This window comes from Podarcis bocagei (genome assembly GCF_964188305.1).
Source record: "Podarcis bocagei genome assembly, chromosome: 4".
Lineage (NCBI taxonomy): Eukaryota > Metazoa > Chordata > Lepidosauria > Squamata > Lacertidae > Podarcis > Podarcis bocagei.
This window is the reverse complement of record NC_138128.1, coordinates 71,867,114-71,883,564: the sequence shown is the minus strand read 5'-3', so window position 1 is coordinate 71,883,564 and position 16,451 is coordinate 71,867,114. Positions and strand designations below refer to the sequence as shown.

The window sequence follows — 16,451 nt, the reverse complement described above, 5'->3', positions numbered from 1 at the left end:
TCCAGATTCCACTGGCAAACCCACAAGCAACATGTGAGTGCAGTCGCGCTTTCCCACTTGCGCTCCCTAGCTACTGCTATTCCGGAGCACGCTGCTTCCAATACTACAGGAAATATACAGCCATCATAACTAGTAGCCACTGGTAAGTCTCACTGGACAGCCATCCACAACGGTTGGACATACTGGCTGGGGTGGCAGGCATTCTGAGCCCAACATCATTCGGTGGCCCACAGGGCCCCCAAACCTGCCTTTTAACATGGCTGTAAGGTAGGCCAGTACCATCATTATACCTGTAACACAGATGGGGGCAGGGACTGAGAAAAGTGTCTCTCTTGCCTAATGTCCCAAGGAAGTTCAGAGGCAAGAGGTGAACATCCTAGTTCACAGCCTGGCACTTGGCTTTTCTGCATTTGAGTTATGAAACTTTAAAAAGGTACTCAGTGCAGTGCATCGGAGGATGCAATTGTACTGGTAGTTAAACACAATTGAAGACAAGTAGTCACTCGTCCTCTATTTGGCAACTCAGTCCTAAGGGCGAAAGCTGCATCCTGGGGGGGAAAATCGCAATCAAATATAAAAACAAAAACCCAATGGGGTTGCTTTAGCTTTCGGTTAATTAACAGTTAACAAACCAGCTGGGACAGAGGAGTACGGAGAAGCAATGTTTTACTGGAACAGGTCAGTATGTTTTGAAGCATTTTTACTTTCTCTTCCTTCTGGCCGCAACTTACATCGCCTTGATGCTCCCGCCTGTCTTGCCTCTGGTGGTAGGTATATCGCATCCTGCCGTTGCTGTATACGTGAACGTTACCTGTGGGTGAAAGCGGGAGTTGTTAAGAGCAACTAATAATACGGTGTCAGCAAACTGAGACAGTGTATGGCCGTGGTCACAGCAAAATTTGGAATATTTCACTGCTGGAATGGAATTTAACCAGGCCCTAACAAGTGCAGCAACAGGTTAGAAGGTGATAGTAAGAGCCCCGTGACAGGAGAAACTCCATAATGGGAGAGATGACAGGCTGGGTTGTTCCAAAGGCTGCAACAGAGAAACCAGCTTAACCAAGACTTTATACTGAGTTACGCTCATGTGTGGAAGATGCGTTCCACTGCACTAATAGGTAGGTCGTATTTACGATCAGGGATCTAATCCTTTAGCAACTAACCCCTTGGTGCATCAAAGGAAATATGCATGGAAGAACAATGCAACTTTAAAGGCTTTCTCAAAAAGTAAGCAGCAGAACTGCTCAAGTCACAACTGCAAAAGTAGCCTAGGCTATTGACATAGGTGCAGTTCGGCTCGAGAGAATGACAAAACCTTGTCTTATTTGCAACTCTTACTTTTATCGCACGGCATATGCCACCTGGCAGGTAGGTCAGGAAAGATGGGCAGTGGTCATAGAAATGGACCTTCACAGTCCCCTGGCGTTACTTTTACAGGCCTGTTCCCCTCATTCCTGCATGTCCCACTTTGTGGCTCTTAAGACAAAGGATCCCCAGGCGGTTGCTATTCAGCCACCCCACTCCCTGAGCCGGGGGGGGGGGCTCTGGTTCCCAGGAGGTTCATCTCACGTGGCTCTCCCCGACGTTCCCTCCAGGCAGATTCCACCACTCTCGGAGGCTTCCTGCTGCAGGCAGAGACGGTGCACTCCCTGTGTCGTCTTCCTTTGGGCTCTCTATTAAGGGTGGGGCCTGCCAGGGAGACTCAGATAAGTACAACCCCCCTCCTCTCCTCAAAAGCCCTTCCTCAGTTCTTGAGAGCCCTACTGGTGACTCAGCCTCCATCTCATCTGTTCCCCCTTGTTTCTTCCCCCCCCCCTTTCCTGCTCTGGCTACCTGTTTACAATATCGTCTCCTAGACGTAGTCAGGAGCTGGCACCAAATTGACACCGACACGCCGGTCAGAAATTACTCCTTAGAAAGAGGAGGGAGAGGTCAGGGGTTTTCTTAAGATTGGTGCAGGCAATGACACCTTTGCTCCTGGAAATCTGCCTCCTGATTTCTTGGCTAGGCTTCCTTGCATCTGTCACACATCTGCCACTACGGAGCTTTCCAATCTTTAAGGGACGTTTAGTGCTTTCAATAGCCAGGCACTAAGGCATGCTAAAATCCCTCCAAAAGCTTATGATAGAGAACAGCAACCTGCTGGGGATCACAATAGGTTAGCGAGCCAAAAGCTTTGGGAAAGTAGAGGGCAAGGAGTACATGCATCAGTCTGGTCCCTATTTTTTGTTTCTTAAGTGCCTTTAAAGCTCAGAATTCCAACATGCATATCAGGCATAAGACACACTGGAGAGATGGAGAGTAAACAGTGCATGTTCATGGATGTTTTGGAAACTAAACATGTGCTTGCCCCCTTTGGATCTGACATTACTGCTCAAGGAGTAATTTTTGGCGAGGATCTGTGCTGTGGAAACATTGAAAACAAATGTAATTTGGCCAACGTGTGTTTTTTCTTGAAAAGCACCCTAATATTGCACCTGTACATCATCTAGGAGTCTTTATCAACACATAAATGTGCATAATTAACACACTGGCTTTGATGCTATATAAATATTTTTAAAGATTTTTTTAAAGCTGTAATTTTCCATTTGCTTTTTCCATTTGTTATTTCCATTCAGCTGCAAGCTGTAATATTAGAAACACGCTTATTGTTTTTATGCCCTGAAGATTTGCGAATTCCTACAATGGGCATCTCATCAATGGGCCGCTATCCATTTCTCTCATCTACCTGAAGGGCTTTTTCCATTGAAACATGCACTTCTTTTATAACACACAGCTATGGAACTAATAAAGCTTTTTGCAAAGGCCTGGGATTTTCTGCCTTTAGGATACAGTACAGCAGACTTATATTTCACACGAGTAACGATAGGAGCGGAGATATGTTAACAGTGACTATTGTCCAGGCAGCACAAAAGCACCAGCAACTTGCATTTTTAAACTAGAGCAAGATATGGTGGTTTAATCCAATCCCTGGACCGCAAAGCCTTTCTTTGGGGCATGCAAAACATTTAGAAAGCCACAGAGTCTTGTTTCAACGCCAAGCTTCGTTGAACACAAACACCAGCGAAGTGACCAGGGGAAGAAATCAAAAAACCACAATGGCCAGGGACCATAGAGAAAAAATGGGGTGCTCTTTCCCCATGTGTAATCACACCATAGTGCATGTTTTAGGCGAGTGAGCTGTCAAATGGGAGCTGAGTAAATATTGTTTCATGGCATCAGTTTGGATCCAAATGCTAGTACAGAACTGAAGGTAGCAGGTCATAGGAAGCGCATATATATACAGGGTGAGTCTTTTAAAAGAGGCCCCATGGAACATTTGTACTCTGTATCCACGGGGCCTCTTTTAAAGGACTCAGTGTGTGTGTGTGTGTGTGTGTGTGTGTGTGTGTGTGTGTGTGTGTGTGTAGGCTAGAATTCAAGGCTAGAACTCCTCTCTCTGATATGTCCGCTTTCTATGTGCCAAGATCTTTTTTTATTCAAGGATCATTCAATCAAACAACCCCCCATCTGTACTTTGAAGTGGTACAGTTCAGGAACAGTTTTGCCAGCTCATCTGCTGTTTATGTGAACCCAAGAGTGACTTTAGAACTGGTTAATGTGTTGGGAGGCCTACGGCACCATTTCCTATATAACCTGCTACCCTTGAGAGGTTGAAATTTAGCTAGATGATGCAGATCAGATCCATTCCTGCTGGCAGACGGCAGAGCCTCCGAATTATCTAGTGCGGAAGGAAGAACGGGAAGGAGCTCTTACGAGGGCAAATGGCCGCGGACTAAGCAATCTGTCACCAGCAGCTCTACCAATTATTGAAACCACAAACAGTGTACGCTGCGGAAAAGGAACCGGGACGGCAACTAATTCCAAAGGATTCAAGCAAGGGAGCCAAGGCACATGCTGCAGGGAACGCAACCTCTCCCAAACACTCCATCCTTCACCTCTCTAGTCAATTTCGACCCAAAGGAAAAGGCCTTCCTAGTTCCAAGTATGGGGATCATATTGGGCATCAGACACAGCACCTCTCTATGTTGTGAGTTCTGCAGAATGAGAGGGGGAGGTCCGCAGCACCTCCACTCAGCTGGCCGAATGATCTGTCCAGTAGGCAGCAATGATTTTCCTTTCCTTACCCCTGGGATGGGGACCCTGTTGCCCCCCTGATGTTGGTGGACCTCAGCTCCCTTCATCCCTGACCCCTGGCCATGCTGAGCAGGGATGATGGAAGTCCAACCACACCTGGAGGGCAACAGGTCCTGTCTTCTACCTACAGGGAGGGAAAGCGTACTTCAAGCACAACACAGCCCCCGAGGGAATCTTTCTCATCAAGAGCTCCATTTTCGGTTGCACAGCCCAAGCAGGCAACCACATCGGTGCTGGGCTGGAGTTGTGCAGCGCTCAGGAATTTGGGTGCCTTCAGCAAAGGACAAGATGGCGTCCCCTCTTCATTTCATGTGCAGAAGCCAACTGGGCTGGCAGGTGACTCTTGCGCCAACGCCAGTGGCAGGATCGTGTCCTCCACCATACCTAAGGCAGCAGGTCAAATCAGGCCTTGTAACAACAGAGAGGAATGGCTGAGGAGGAACTGCTAGGGAATGCTGCTGCCCACCAATGTCCTCTACCTGAGGCAGTTGCCTAACAGTAGGGCCAGTCCTGGTTGCACCAATAAGGAAACCTAGGAGGGTGTATTGGGTCAGAATAGTTTTCATTTTCATGCAAGGTTAGACAGAAGAGAAAGGAAGCTTCCTTAAAATAGTAGTCTCTTTCCAACTCAACTTTAAAGGGAACTGCCACCAAATACCTTGTGGAAGGGTCTTTCACACTGATTGCTAGAAAGCCGAGTTGTTGCTGTAACATCTGGATTCTATTAGCACATCCAACAAGCTTTGTTTCGATCAGTCCTGGTCAACTGGGGGGGAGGAGTTATTTTGCCTTATCTAGGGCCTGCTTTGGTTCTGGTAAGTGACTGTGGAGGGAAGCCAGCTGAGTGGGTGACTCCTCATTTCCCCAACCTTCTCCCCCCCCCACACCGGATTTAAAACGAAAGGCTTACTAGAAGGAAAACCACCACCAAAGAACATATTGAAGAGGTCTTCAGGTGAGATGTCGGCCTCAAACCCTCGGTTGAAGTCCGTAGGGCTATGCCCGTGCCGTGTGGGACTGACTTTTGCATCTCCAAACTGGTCGTACTGCTTCCTCTTCTCTGGATTACTCAATACTGCGTATGCATTACCAATAGCTGAAATGTAAGAAAGAAGAAAGGATTCGTATTTTTGCCTCCAGCGACAGCAAATGTCAGCCAGTGGCCTAAAGCCAGCAAACTGGAAAAGTCCCCAGTTCATATCTCACATCAGGCAGGAAGTAAGTGGGTGGTCTCGTTCAGCCCACCTGTAGAATGGGGATAGTGAATGCAGATATACCCTATGTATTCATTATGAAATGCCTCAAGCATTTAAAAGAATGTGTTTTCGATACTTGTAATAACAGCAGCCTCTCTTCTGACTGCTTTCCATCCTTCTCTAGTTGATTTTAAAGCCCTTACTAAATCTCCATTTTAAAAAGGCATCTAAAGGATAAATGTACATGAAAGAAAAATCTGGCCTACTGATGCAATGGGTGCAACCAGTTTGCTAAGTTCATGGAATCATAGACTTGTAGAGTTGGAAGGGACCCCAAGAGTCAACTAGTCCAACTGAGTAACTATAATAAGTTTTTGTTTTAATGGTCTGCCTTTTCATAATGGTTCTGCTTTTATTGGAAAGGGAGTTCATAAATGATGAACGAAGTCCAAGCGTTCCAAACAGGGTATGCCAAGAATTTGATAAGCTATTAGGCCCCATCCTGATCACCTTTATGACTTGACATATTCTTATGCCATGGTTCAATTTTATTGAGGATATATCTGTCAGTGGCTCTACATTCTGATGCAGCAAAGCAGTTATTTTGTTCTTGCAAGCACACTCCTAAGAAAGAAGAGGACCATAAACAAGGTCCGAAGGCAAAAAATGTCACACTTATCAGAGATCACTGGGGAAAAGGAACACTAAAGCACCAGCTAACATCTGAAAAAATATTAACCAAGAGATTTCCAGAAAGGAGTGCATGCCTCTTTCTATTCCCCAAAGGTAAAGAGGTGAACTTTAGTGGGCACGTGGGTGCTAACACAGAGAGGGTAAAAGGAGCAATGAAATGGGCTTTGGTAAAGATAACCTCCTGGAAAATGGCCCTGTCAGGGAGGATAAAGCATTATCTTGCTTCATGCCCGAGTTGTGACATGCAACTCTTAGTAAAGCCTTCAGTAAACATAATAACAAAGTCTACAGGTGAAGAAACCTGCCTTTCGCCACCCTGAAGAACACACTATTGAAGAGCTTTTTTTGTGCCAGATGCTAGACAGATGTCTAGACAACTGCAGTTTTAATATAACCTGAGCACACAAAGGGTCGATTAGACCCTTTTCCTGTCAAATGAAACTGGCCTAGATTTGGGATCCCAAAAGTGACTGAACAGACTTGCTTTCTGTTTTCTAATAACATATGGGAACACATTTTGTATTCTGTATTCTGTACTCCTCCGTTATTTTACTCAAATGAGAGCTCTGAACCAGTTCCAATTCTGAAAATCAGGAGGGAACCCCCAACCAGAACCTTTGGATTTTAAAGCTGTGTTTGGACTCGGTTTGAACATGATGATTTCCAATTACAATTAGGAGTAATATAGAAGCTATTAAGAACCTAGAGAGGTAGTTTAACCCCCCCCCCCTTAGTGCAAGGGTAACTTTCTCCCACTGAAATCAAGGGGACTTGCAGAACAATCTTAGATGCTGCAATTTTAAGATGTGGTAGAAAAGTCTCGGCATCAGATCCACGAATGGGACAAATAAGCTGGCCTCTCCTATTACACACACACACACACACACACACACACACACACACACACACACACACTCCTAGATTTTTCAAGGTGTTTACAGTGGCAACAAGCAATACACTAAACCCCCGATATCCAAGACTTAAATGCAAAGACATCAACAACAAACCCACTAATTCTAACCAACAAAAAGCTACTAACCCTCATCTCTTGACCTCTGCCACCCCAAGGTACTAACTTTCATGGTCCTGAGAGTCGGCGCACAAAAAAGAGACTACATTTTACCTTTAAAGGCCTCCGTTGCACCAGGTGCATGATTCTTATCGGGGTGAAATTTCAGTGCTAATTTCCGGTACGCCTTTTTCAGATCCTCGTCGGAGGAGTCTCTGCTTACACCCAGAATTTCATAATAGTCTTTACATTGTTTTACCCTAAAAAGTAAAGAGAAGAGCACATAGCAGCTGTTAATAAGAGGCAGAAAACCTACTTTACAAAATAGTTTAACTTTCCATTTCCCCCAAATTACAATTCAGACTAATACTGCCCTCTAGTTTTATTTCCCCAGCTGGTTCAAAAGCATTCATTGATGCTACACCATTAACTGGGACATCGATTCACCCTTTCCCCATCAGAGGTTCAGCTACCCAGCTTAACCATTTGCTACTCACCTGCAGCAAGCAACACCTGACCCCTTGCAAATCCTAAGTTGCCAGCTGCACCTGCCTTACACACCAGGATTTCTCTCTTCTAGCCTTCAAGCTCTACTGTCCCTTTAAGGCCAGAAGAGAGAGAAGCAGAGCTGGGTGTGCAAGCTGCCTCAGCCCTGACCTGCGTTTAAGGGATGCAAGCAGGGTTTCTCAAACATTTCTGAATTTGAACCTTTTAAACTCTTCTGTGTCAGCTCACTGACGACTACTTCTTTAGCAGGAAGGGGCACAGATTCCTTACACAGAGCTGCATGTATGCAGTCTGCTGCTATGCATGTAAAAAGATCTGTGGGCTTGGACACTAATCCAACGCCAGCTTTCAAAGAGGAGCAGGGCATCCCCGTCTCTCTCCCAAAACCAGCCAACCAGGGAAGAAGTTCTGCCGCCACCCTAAACGGCCATATGTTCCCCATGCCTTTACGAGGTGTCTGGAGGCTGCAAAGCTCAATGTCTGTTGTCAGGAGCAATGTTTCTTTTACTCTCCAAGATGCAGGATAGTCAGGCTTCATGTCATGGAAATCACTTTGGGGAAGAAGGGCCTTTGCTACAGCAATTTCACTCTCCAGACTCTGCACTGCTTCCAGTCATCTGGTGCTGCCACCGTGGCATAGCGTATCAGCTCCACTTCTGTCTTTTCTAGATCTAAAGCAGCAGCTCTCAGATGGCAGGACAAATTCTCCCTCTAAGAAGCAGCAGTAATGCAGGCAGAAGTTGCCTACGTTATGTCCATAGCAGATACATTTGAAGTCTACATTAAAATAGATTTCTATGGTCACAAAAGCTTTGGAGATGCCGCTACCCACAATGGCTTCCCTATTCATCCCCAAGGAATAAGCAGGTCTACATGCACAGTCATTGGTGCAGGAAGATGTCTGCTCCCTATACTGAAAGGAATGAGGAAGTCTGTACACACAGGAACATCATGTTCACACATTATGCACATGATGAACTGGTTTCCTACAATACAGGTGAGAATCCAAAGCTTGGCTACAAAAATAAATAAATCAAATATACAAAGTGCAAGAAAGCAACTTACGGATGAGCATTTGTATGTGACTTATATGTGACTTGTGGGTTCAGTTCTAGAGAACTGGCCCTCAAAGATCAGATGCAATGCAGTGAAAATGCTGCCCCCAAGTGACACAACCGTGCATTACGCTAAAGAAAAAAAACTCGGAAACAGCTTGCCTTTATCCTGACCCAAACTTTAGGCATGTTTTGTTAGCTTTAAAATTCGAGGCTTCAAGACAAACTTCCTTCATTTTAGGCAAAAAGCATAAAAGACTAAATGGTCTTGTATAAAGAAATACCCTTCCTCGCTGAAGGGCAATGACCAAACAGACAACTGGTTTCGTATATAAGAAACCAAAAGTTAACCGAGACTCACAGTGCAATCCTATACATGTCTACTCAGCAGTAAGCCCTACTGATTTCAGCTGGACTTACTCTCAGGTAAATGTGTAAAGGATTACCTCCCAAGTCTGAAGCCACATGATGCAGTTCTATTCCTGAAGCTAAAGGGATCTGTCTCTAATGAGAGATCATCTAGGAATCACATGTAAGCCATAGAGTTCTCTGGAGGAAGAGCGGATTGCAAGTGTAATTTAGAAACCATACACAATGCCCAGCAAGTAATTAACCCCCATAATAAAAGACAAAAAACCACAGGGCTCTAGCCCTTAGATCACAGCTTGCTTAAATTCTAGTTGTAATGGGTGTGCAATCTCTGATGCTGAAAGGTGTGCATGGACTCCTCCCAAGAATAAGGGTTCTCTATTGGGAATGGTCCTGCCACCCGCTGTGGCTCACCTCTTCCCGTTTCAGCCTCCCCAGGTGCTAAGGTCATCAAATGAGGCCCCTAGTCCACCTGCTAATACTATATATATGTCTCAGCTTGTCTGTCTCAAGCGGTGACACTTTTTCAGTGTTAGCATCCTTGCTACACAACTCCTTCTCCAGAGAAGCTTGGCGGGTTTACTTGAATTGATTCTTAGAAGCCAGCAAAAGACTATTCTGTTTTGGAAAACTTTGAGAGAAATTACCCGTTGCCCACGTTGCTTTAGGGGACTTTAATGGGAATATTAAATTGTTTTGATGGACTTTGACTGCATTTTTTATGGCTTTATGGTGTTGTTCTACTTCATCCAGCTTTTACAGCCTGCTTTTAAAACACATTTTTAGTTGTTTTTCTTGTAAATCACATTAAGACTTTTGAGAGAAGCAATAAATGTAAGAATAATAATGCTTTTAATGTACTGTATTTTAGTACATGTTTTATTCACTGAGGCAGCACTGGGGGCGCATCTGAGCTATTCAGAAGGGTATAAAGTTCAAAAGTAACACAAGAACAAAAGGAAGCTGCTTTAATCAAACCGCTGGTTCATCTAGCTCTGTATTGTCTACCCCAGTATTGTGATCCATGAGCTTCATTCAGGTAGTCTGCAGCCTGCCTGTGGATTTGGGGTTGAAGGTGGGAGACACAGCCATCACGCTAAATAGCCATGTTTCTTTTTAACTGCATTTTTATTGTGTCTTATATTTCTTCTGTTGTAATTTATTGCATTACAATCATAACCAGTAAGTTATACAAGACACACACCCCCAGCAATTTTCAAGTGGTCTGTGGGAGGGGAAGTTTGGGAACCAAGTAAAATAATACGTCCTTATTGTGGAATTTCAGCATCTTCAGCAAAAGCCGCCCAGCTGCTCTTTGGTGAATGAAAAGAAGCAATTTCTAAGGTAAACAGACCTGTCTTACCGTAAATGTTGCTCTCCATGACTACGTTGCCATAATTCATTGTAAGTCAGGACCTGCACCCTGAACGTACCTCCCAAATGTGACTGAAAAATGACTCTGTGATAGCAAGCCAGGCCCCTCCAATACACAAACAAAATCTGATGTGTACACTTACCTCTTAACTGCATCTACCTGATCTTGAGTGTAACCTTTACTGATATCCCCACCTGCCTCTCCATTGGCTGCAGGGATGTCCCCACTCATTTTTCTAAGGTGGGGGTTTGTGGATTCCTTGGTTTGCGAATGGCCATTTGATGATTTTTCACTCCTAGTGAGAGAATCGAGCAGCACTGCAAAGAAGAAAACACAGCAATGGGTCAAATTTCTTCTGCTCTTTCAATATTTTCATTTCTTTCATAGTTACTACCAAATGTTCTCATATCCCCCCCCCTCCTTTGCTGATCCTCTTCCAAAAAGCTTCAGTACTTTCATCCAATTTTATTTTATTTTTAATAAATCTAGGCATCTGAGATGCTCACTCTTTTACATCCAGACAGAAAGAACACCATTTGATGCAAATCATTTGTTGTCTTATCTACTTATGCCAACAAATCAATAACCCCTTAAGCTTTGAATGTATCTGTGGGTTCATGTTCAATCAGAGGGCACAAGACAAGAGGAAAATTAGAAAAAAACAACCTGGTGATTAAAATCAAATATATAAAGTGATTATAATATTTAAAAGAAAGCATCAAACTAGACAATGTTCAATAATAAGCAGAACAACCACCCTAAATTGATACTGTTAGCAAGATCCACATGTCAGCAAGATCCTTCTGCTAACAACAACAACAACAACAACAACAACAACAACAACAATAATTTATACCCCGCCCATCTGGCTGGGTTTCCCCAGCCACTCTGGGCAGCTTCCAACAAAAGATTAAAAATACATTAAAAATCAGTCATTAAAAACTTCCCTAAACAGGGCTGCCTTCAGATGCTTTCTAAACATCAGTTGTTTATTTCCTTGACATCTGATGGGAGGGCGTTCCACAGAGAGGATGCCACTACCAAGAAAGCCCTCTGCCTGGTTCCCTGTAACTTCGCTTCTCACAGTGAGGGAACCGCCAGAAGGCCCTCGGTGCCGGACCTCAGTGTCCGGGTAGAATGATGGGGGTGGAGACGCTCCTTCAGGTATACAAGGCCAAGGCCATTTAGGGCTTTAAAGGTCAGTACCAACACCTTGAATTGTGCTCGGAAACATACTGGGAGCCAAAGTAGATCTTTTGGGACCAGTGTTAGGTGGTCCTGGCGGCTGCTCCCAGTCACCAGTCCACCTGCCGCATTCTGGATTAGTTGTAATATTGTTTGTACTATCACTCACCCTACGATATTGTATCCTTGACCTGCTTTTACTATACAGAATCATAGAGTTGGAAGGGACCCTGAGGATCATCTAGTCCAACTCTCTGCAATGAGAGTATGCAGCTCTCCCATATGGGGATCAAACCTGCAATCTTGGCGTTATCAGCACCACACTCCAACCAGCTAGCCATACTATGGTTGGAGTGAACAAATCTGAGGTAGCTATCAAGTTCACAGGGTAATCTTAGGCCAGTCACTCTTTCACAGTGTTGTTTTGAGAATGAAATGGATGGTGGAGGGGACCGGGGGACGACGACTACAAATGTCACCTTGAGCTCCTTGAAGAAAAGGTGGGATACAAATGTAAAATATAATAATTAAAAATAATTTGCTAGCCTCTGACAGTGAGTAGTAGCTACCCATATGGGGTAATGAAATAGCATAAGCTAAGTGGTTGTTCATTTTCTCTCTTTTAGGCTAGCAGCCTTTAAGGCTACAACAACAAGAAGCGCAGCCATGTGGCTAGATGACTACTCTCTCCACTGCTCAACACAGGACAGCACTGAACTCCTACTGGGAGGAAAGAAAGAACAAAGGGATCAATATCCATCACCAATTCCCCCAAGTTCTTGGGCCCAAGAAGCTAAGGTTGCCAGCTATAGATCTGACCCGGCCTGGGCTGTGTCTTTTATAGCTAAATATGCAGACATCAGCAAGTGGAAATATTTATCTCCATGCTATGAAACATTTTCAATACCAAACTGCTGTTCGAGGTGCAAGAGCAGACCAGGCTGCATTTTTGCCCTGCTCAGTTGGCAGCCCAACAGCACTGTTTAAACAGATGTGTCTATTTCCCCAGTTTTAGAGGAAATAAAGCAAATAAAGGCTTGCCATAGTGGCACTGCCAAAAGCCAGTCAAAAGATCACCATTAAATCCAGTCACAATTATTTTATGCAACTTCTCAAACACAGTCATGTTGCCTCCCTTCAGATTAGTACTGCTGTATGCTTTACCCTTGGGCAGGGAAAAATCATCTCTCTATATGGTTGGAATGTTGGAATGTTGCACTAGGACCTGGGAAACCAGGTTTGAATCCCCACTTGGGGTCATGAAGCTCACTGGGTGCCCATGGGCCAGTCACTGTCTCTCAGCCTAACCTACCCCAGAATTGTTGTGGGGACAAACTGAGGAGGGGGAGAGTCATCCATGCACCATGAGCTCCTTGGAAGAAAAGGTGGGTTATAAATGCCATAAATAAAGGAAGTATTTCTAGATAAGTGCAAATAGGTTTTGTATCAAATCTAATGTAAGCTTCTATATCTTGCAAAGGGATGCGGGTGGCGCTGTGGGTTAAACCACAGAGCCTAGGACTTGCCAATCAGATGGTCGGCAGTTCGAATCCCCATGACGGGGTGAGCTCCCATTGCTCGGTCCCACCTCCTGCCAACCTAGCAGTTTGAAAGCACGTCAAAGTGCAAGTAGATAAATAGGTACCGCACCGACGGGTAAACGGCGTTTCCGTGCGCTGCTCAGGTTCGCCAGAAGCGGCTTAGTCATGCTGGCCACATGACCTGGAAGCTGTACGCCAGCTCCCTCAGCCAATAAAGCAAGATGAGCGCTGCAACCCGAGTCGGCCATGACTGGACATTAGGTCAGGGGTCTCCTTTACCCTTATCTTGCAAAACAAAACAAAAACCAAGCACCAAATCTGGAGAGCGGATAAAATAATTTGTTCTGTCAACATTTATAGGCGAGCCAAAGTGGTCACAAAGTGGTCACTGGCACTATGCACACCCCTTCTCCCCAGTTTAAACACCAGATCATCCATTGACCTAATGGCTGTAGGGAAGCCACTGCCTCCTTGCCTGAGTTCCCTATCAGCAAATGGGATTTTTAAAACCACCCATTTCACAGGGTAGATCTGATGATGAAAAATTAATTGTAAGGGATTATAAACCTAAAGAGGTGATTCACAATTGGGTGGTGGCGGCAGTGGGGAAATAAGCACTTATTGCAAGCCTACATTATTGCAAGCAATTGCGCAGATTGATCTATAGTTCCCATAGGCATTGGTTGGCCACTGTGAGAACAGGATACTGGACTAAATGGGCCACTGAAGTGATCTAGTAAGTTCCTCTTAGGTACTTAATTATACATTTAAACTACAGAAGACGTAAGTGACACCTTATCAAAAGCCTTCATTTTTTTGGTTCTTGTCCAGCCCTAACGAGGCATTTTTAATTAAGGAAAAATAGGTTAAAAAAAAACTTTTAAAAATGTTCTAACCCAAGGAACTATGACAGAAACAAAAAAGGAAGGGAACATATCTACAAGCAGGACTATGGGATTCAACTGCTTATGACTCTCAAGAAGGTTCAGGTAAAAACGAAGTGATTTCAGAAGGACATTGCCGTTCGTTATATTTTCCCTGAATGCCACAAAATTCTTAAAAAGAAAGCACTTCTTCATAGGAATAAGCATAGCATCCACATGTGGATTACCACATCAATCCTAATTGTGTACATGCCAAAAACTGAAGCCGATCAGGTCTTCCCAGTCACACACACCAAAATCTGTGAACACTATCCCCACACAGGCATTCTTGTATAAAGTTAAGCTGAAATATAGAAAGGGCCATCTGCAAAAACAAACCTCCTCTTTTGCTTATTGTTTGTATTATCCTGCAACACAGGATATAGCATTTCCTCATTCAAAGTGAAAACAGGAAGAACATCATGACATCACTGTGTAACCAAATCTGATTGGCTATGAGATAGGCTGACTACCTGATTCCCAATTGGCTGGGATCACTTTCCATGAATCAGCTGCTCTAGTTTTCTTAAAGCAAGATTGAGGGCCAAGCCCCCACAGCAATATTTTAAGGCCAAAATAATAATAATTTCACATTTGAATATTCAATACATCCTTATTCTGTAACTATTTTATTTCTGTCTTTCTTGGTAAGGCTTTTAAAGATTGGTCTCTTAATATTCATTTCCTTTCTCTCAAAGTTGTAAATTATTCCTGTTCCATGTCTGAGGGCTAAGGTGAAATAAATAGATGTTAGAAAACACTATGTGAAATTTTCTCTGCTCCACATCACAAAATTGACAGCAGCAGAGCAAGAGGTTGCAACAATTTCTTTTTAACAGTTGTATGACAAACAGAAATTCAATACGTGTATCTATCCCTAGAGATGAAGCAACTAGAAAGTGAACTTGTTTACTCAACTTTCAAAGACAGAAAAAGCAGCAACTCTAATTCTGTATTACTAGATTGCATCTGTTTGGCTCCCCACAAAAACGTGTATTGTAGGAATGGGAAATTAGACAGTGGGGGGGGAGCTGAGTGCAAGACAGAGGAACCCCATATTTCTGTAAAGTGTAGAGGGGCTTCTGTGCTGTAACTAAGAATATAGAGCAATGCTGTAAGTTAAGGGGCTGAAAAGTTCTAATGGTGGCAAAGTTGGGTGGGAAAGTGCAAAGCAAGAACAGATGAGATGACCACTCTACCCGGGGGAAAAGAGAGGAAGCTGAGAAAACAGAACCACAAAAAGCAAAGATTCTGTGCTGCCATCTTAGCTTAAAGCTGGACAAGTTGCATAAGAGCTGAAGGGTCAACCGGAGACCAGGAGATTGGGGGGCAAGCAGTGGGCGAGGATGTGTGTAACCATTTCAGAGAGGATAGAGCCTCTCTCTGAGGATCAGCCCAAGCAACCCGTACAGCAGTAGCCCAACGTCCTGCTTCCACCCCAGTGACCAGCAAAACGACTCTCGATGAAGCCCACGATCAGGGAGGGCATGAAGGCAGCAGCCACCAATAACAACCTAGTATACTTGAGACACCCGCGATCTCCAGCGGTATACTGGGGGCCAACGGTGGCAGATTTCTGCTTTCCGTATGGATTTGGCGTCGTTTCTAAAAAGGAAGTGGCTAAACAGGGGACGGGGGAAGATGCTCAATTGTGGGGCTGAAGGAAATCAGCTGCTACGGATACAAGAGCGAACGGGGGGCTTCGGGGAAGGGCTGGGGGACCACGATGAAGGGGGTTGGGGGGCGAAACCCCAAACTAAGGCCTAGGGGAAAGATATAGCGAGCCACTGATTTGGGTGCGGGGGGAGCCTAAGCGTGTCATATCTAACACGAGGAAGCAGCAGAGAAAGGGGGCGCTGAGGGGGGCATACAAGGGAGCTATTCCGCTCCCTCTATTGATGTGGTGTTGCCCCCCCTCACACGCGGCGCAGTGGCTTCTGGGAATTGTAGTCTCCCCAGCCCAGCTTCGCAAGGACCAGCGGCTGACTCTCCCTGCTCAGGACTCCCAGGCGACTCTCCCAGCCAGGTCTCCCCTTACCCCCCGCGCCCGCCGGGAAGTCTCCCTCCAAGACTCGCTTCGCGGCCCGTATCCCGCTCGCGGCACAGACCCGCCAGGGACTCCAACTCCCACGGTGCCCCGCGGCGTCGCAGCTCACTGCGCACGCGCAGTGCGGGTGAGAGGTCATTTCCCCAGCTTCCACAGGCCCCGCCGGCCTCCCCAGCCCTTCCCGCCCCTCTCCGCCCCCGCTCACCGCGGACCCGCTGAGACGGGTAGAGGCGCTGCGCCTTCTCCAAGAAGCGACGCGCCTTCTCGACCTGGCCGGCCTTGATGGCGCCCACCGCGATAGCGATACAACGCTCCGCCTCGTCCCTGTTGGATTCCATGGTGGCGGCGGCAGCGGCGGAGGAAAGCGCCGGCGCGCGGTGATGTCGTCACGCGCCGATGGCGCAGCGGCCCCTG

General features: G+C 45.4%; 1 protein-coding gene across 4 annotated transcripts in view; it reads right to left on the bottom strand.

Moving 5' to 3' along the window:
- DNAJB12 (DnaJ heat shock protein family (Hsp40) member B12) overlaps positions 1-16,451 on the bottom strand; it is a 26,060-nt gene extending 9,609 nt beyond the window's left edge. Inside the window, exons 1-6 of one of the 4 annotated variants that reach the window (XM_081189716.1) lie at positions 16,243-16,451; positions 10,484-10,658; positions 7,150-7,295; positions 5,048-5,233; positions 1,570-1,689; positions 732-811 (exon numbers count right to left, since the gene is read on the bottom strand). In XM_081189716.1, the coding sequence (XP_081045842.1) occupies positions 732-811; positions 1,570-1,689; positions 5,048-5,233; positions 7,150-7,295; positions 10,484-10,658; positions 16,243-16,375 (840 nt within the window). In that variant the 5' untranslated portion in view covers positions 16,376-16,451. Of the gene's footprint in view, positions 1-731; positions 812-1,569; positions 1,690-5,047; positions 5,234-7,149; positions 7,296-10,483; positions 10,659-16,028; positions 16,192-16,242 lie in introns of those variants that run through there. The other 3 variants (XM_081189715.1, XM_081189718.1, XM_081189717.1) reach the window with 3 other exon arrangements.